The sequence below is a fragment of the Musca autumnalis genome, unplaced genomic scaffold, assembly GCF_047663935.1.
Source record: "Musca autumnalis isolate F117 unplaced genomic scaffold, ASM4766393v1 scaffold_814, whole genome shotgun sequence".
Classification (NCBI taxonomy): domain Eukaryota; kingdom Metazoa; phylum Arthropoda; class Insecta; order Diptera; family Muscidae; genus Musca; species Musca autumnalis.
Genome location: NW_027412438.1, coordinates 16,214 through 20,000, shown reverse-complemented (window position 1 = coordinate 20,000; position 3,787 = coordinate 16,214). Strand labels below are relative to the sequence as shown.

The following is a 3,787-nucleotide window of genomic DNA, read 5'->3' as shown; positions in this document are numbered from 1 at the left end:
ACAAATTCAAGGTTGACAACAGCATCCATCCGCTGCTTGTCTCTTCTGTTGTTTCTATTTCCAGAAACTTGACAATGGCTATTGAGGCAGCCTCTGTACTTTGATTTGAGGCACGTTTACGTATCTCGGCGACCATTAGACGTGAAACTTGCTGACAAAAGGCCACAACATCCCAGAACTTTTCACTCATATCTGAGGCAGGACAAGCACTGAAAACCTGTAAAGGAAAGGAAACAAACAAAACAAAATGATTGTGTGGTCATTCATATCCGTTTCCTTGGGGCGGGTGGGAGATGTTTTCCTTACCTTGCAAAATAGTGGTAACATTTGATAGAGTTTCATGTCCCTTTCTTGTTCACTTAATGGCTCCTTGGGGTGTGTATATTCATTGAATAGCTTCTTTAGTGTGTGCAAACTCATTTGGACACGAGCATCCATCATGGCATCCTCACTGGCAGCAGATGTTAATGTGGAGCCGCCGTTTGCGGTTGAGGAGCCTGTGGAGCCACCACTGCTGTTGCCGGCACTACCATTCCCAGCTGGAGCACTGCCGGCGCCGCGTAATTTACGCATAACATTCATGCTGGCTGGAGGATGAGAAGAGCTTTTAAAGCTCAATGCCACTCCTCCTCCCCCTCTGAGCGTGTTTTCGCACTGTTTTCCTCTTGCTTAAATTTATTCCTCCTCCTCCACCTCCCAATTGAATGTTGATTTAAAGATTATGATGGGATGATGTAAAGTTGTAAAAATAACTGTAAAAAAGAAAATTGGAAAGGAATTTGATGAATTATTAAGGAATGATGACGACGATGAGGAAGAAAAAGTCAAACAGTTTAAAGGTCATTTGGGATTTTCTTGTGATTTTAAATCCTTATTTCCATTCAAATCAAGTTGCAAAGTTTCTCGTTTCTGAGAAACTCTAAGGCGTTCTTTTAAATATTTTAATTAAAAGTTGAGTGGGAATATTAAATAAGCTGTAATTGGTTTGTGGTGATGGCGGTGGTGGGTGTTAATTAAGTTATTTGTTGCTGCATCTGAAAGAAAATTGTTACTAATCTTTTCAACAGATGGCTGTGTGCACATTATGGGAATGCATGTTTCAATACAACACCTTACTAAGCCAGGCTGAATTGAAGTTTTCCTATGGAAACCTCTATTCAGCCAGGCTGAATTGAAGTTTTCCTATGGAAACCTCTATTCAGCCAGGCTGAATTGAAGTTTTCCTATGGAAACCTCTATTCAGCCAGGCTGAATTGAAGTTTTCCTATGGAAACCTCTATTCAGCCAGGCTGAATTGAAGTTTTCCTATGGAAACCTCTATTCAGCCAGGCTGAATTGAAGTTTTCCTATGGAAACCTCTATTCAGCCAGGCTGAATTGAAGTTTTCCTATGGAAACCTCTATTCAGCCAGGCTGAATTGAAGTTTTCCTATGGAAACCTCTATTCAGCCAGGCTGAATTGAAGTTTTCTTATGGAAACCTCTATTCAGCCAGGCTGAATTGAAGTTTTCCTATGGAAACCTCTATTCAGCCAGGCTGAATTGAAGTTTTCCTATGGAAACCTCTATTCAGCAAGGCTGAATTGAAGTTTTCCTATGGAAACCACTATTCAGCCAGGCTGAATTGAAGTTCTCCTATGGAAACCTCTATTCAGCCAGGCTGAATTGAAGTTTTCCTATGGAAACCTCTATTCAGCCAGGCTGAATTGAAGTTTTCCTATGGAAACCTCTATTCAGCCAGGCTGAATTGAAGTTTTCCTATGGAAACCTCTATTCAGCCAGGCTGAATTGAAGTTTTCCTATGGAAACCTCTATTCAGCCAGGCTGAATTGAAGTTTTCCTATGGAAACCTCTATTCAGCCAGGCTGAATTGAAGTTTTCCTATGGAAACCTCTATTCAGCCAGGCTGAATTGAAGTTTTCCTATGGAAACCTCTATTCAGCCAGGCTGAATTGAAGTTTTCCTATGGAAACCTCTATTCAGCCAGGCTGAATTGAAGTTTTCCTATGGAAACCTCTATTCAGCCAGGCTGAATTGAAGTTTTCCTATGGAAACCTCTATTCAGCCAGGCTGAATTGAAGTTTTCCTATGGAAACCTCTATTCAGCCAGGCTGAATTGAAGTTTTCCTATGGAAACCTCTATTCAGCCAGGCTGAATTGAAGTTTTCCTATGGAAACCTCTATTCAGCCAGGCTGAATTGAAGTTTTCCTATGGAAACCTCTATTCAGCCAGGCTGAATTGAAGTTTTCCTATGGAAACCTCTATTCAGCCAGGCTGAATTGAAGTTTTCCTATGGAAACCTCTATTCAGCCAGGCTGAATTGAAGTTTTCCTATGGAAACCTCTATTCAGCCAGGCTGAATTGAAGTTTTCCTATGGAAACCTCTATTCAGCCAGGCTGAATTGAAGTTTTCCTATGGAAACCTCTATTCAGCCAGGCTGAATTGAAGTTTTCCTATGGAAACCTCTATTCAGCCAGGCTGAATTGAAGTTTTCCTATGGAAACCTCTATTCAGCCAGGCTGAATTGAAGTTTTCCTATGGAAACCTCTATTCAGCCAGGCTGAATTGAAGTTTTCCTATGGAAACCTCTATTCAGCCAGGCTGAATTGAAGTTTTCCTATGGAAACCTCTATTCAGCCAGGCTGAATTGAAGTTTTCCTATGGAAACCTCTATTCAGCCAGGCTGAATTGAAGTTTTCCTATGGAAACCTCTATTCAGCCAGGCTGAATTGAAGTTTTCCTATGGAAACCTCTATTCAGCCAGGCTGAATTGAAGTTTTCCTATGGAAACCTCTATTCAGCCAGGCTGAATTGAAGTTTTCCTATGGAAACCTCTATTCAGCCAGGCTGAATTGAAGTTTTCCTATGGAAACCTCTATTCAGCCAGGCTGAATTGAAGTTTTCCTATGGAAACCTCTATTCAGCCAGGCTGAATTGAAGTTTTCCTATGGAAACCTCTATTCAGCCAGGCTGAATTGAAGTTTTCCTATGGAAACCTCTATTCAGCCAGGCTGAATTGAAGTTTTCCTATGGAAACCTCTATTCAGCCAGGCTGAATTGAAGTTTTCCTATGGAAACCTCTATTCAGCCAGGCTGAATTGAAGTTTTCCTATGGAAACCTCTATTCAGCCAGGCTGAATTGAAGTTTTCCTATGGAAACCTCTATTCAGCCAGGCTGAATTGAAGTTTTCCTATGGAAACCTCTATTCAGCCAGGCTGAATTGAAGTTTTCCTATGGAAACCTCTATTCAGCCAGGCTGAATTGAAGTTTTCCTATGGAAACCTCTATTCAGCCAGGCTGAATTGAAGTTTTCCTATGGAAACCTCTATTCAGCCAGGCTGAATTGAAGTTTTCCTATGGAAACCTCTATTCAGCCAGGCTGAATTGAAGTTTTCCTATGGAAACCTCTATTCAGCCAGGCTGAATTGAAGTTTTCCTATGGAAACCTCTATTCAGCCAGGCTGAATTGAAGTTTTCCTATGGAAACCTCTATTCAGCCAGGCTGAATTGAAGTTTTCCTATGGAAACCTCTATTCAGCCAGGCTGAATTGAAGTTTTCCTATGGAAACCTCTATTCAGCCAGGCTGAATTGAAGTTTTCCTATGGAAACCTCTATTCAGCCAGGCTGAATTGAAGTTTTCCTATGGAAACCTCTATTCAGCCAGGCTGAATTGAAGTTTTCCTATGGAAACCTCTATTCAGCCAGGCTGAATTGAAGTTTTCCTATGGAAACCTCTATTCAGCCGGGCTGAATTGAAGTTTTCCTATGGAAACCTCTATTCAGCC

The 3,787-nt window shown here is 41.3% G+C and overlaps 1 protein-coding gene across 1 annotated transcript; it reads right to left on the bottom strand.

The window, feature by feature from the left end:
- Positions 1 to 20: 20 nt before the first annotated feature.
- On the bottom strand, positions 21 to 752 carry LOC141388225 (WD repeat and FYVE domain-containing protein 3-like; the record flags this gene model as incomplete). Its single annotated transcript, XM_073958244.1, has 2 exons — positions 307 to 752; positions 21 to 217 (listed from the first exon to the last, which is right to left on the bottom strand). Coding segments are annotated over exons 1-2 (473 nt in total), but the record flags the coding sequence as incomplete, so codon positions are not given.
- Between the last annotated feature and the right edge of the window lie 3,035 nt (positions 753 to 3,787).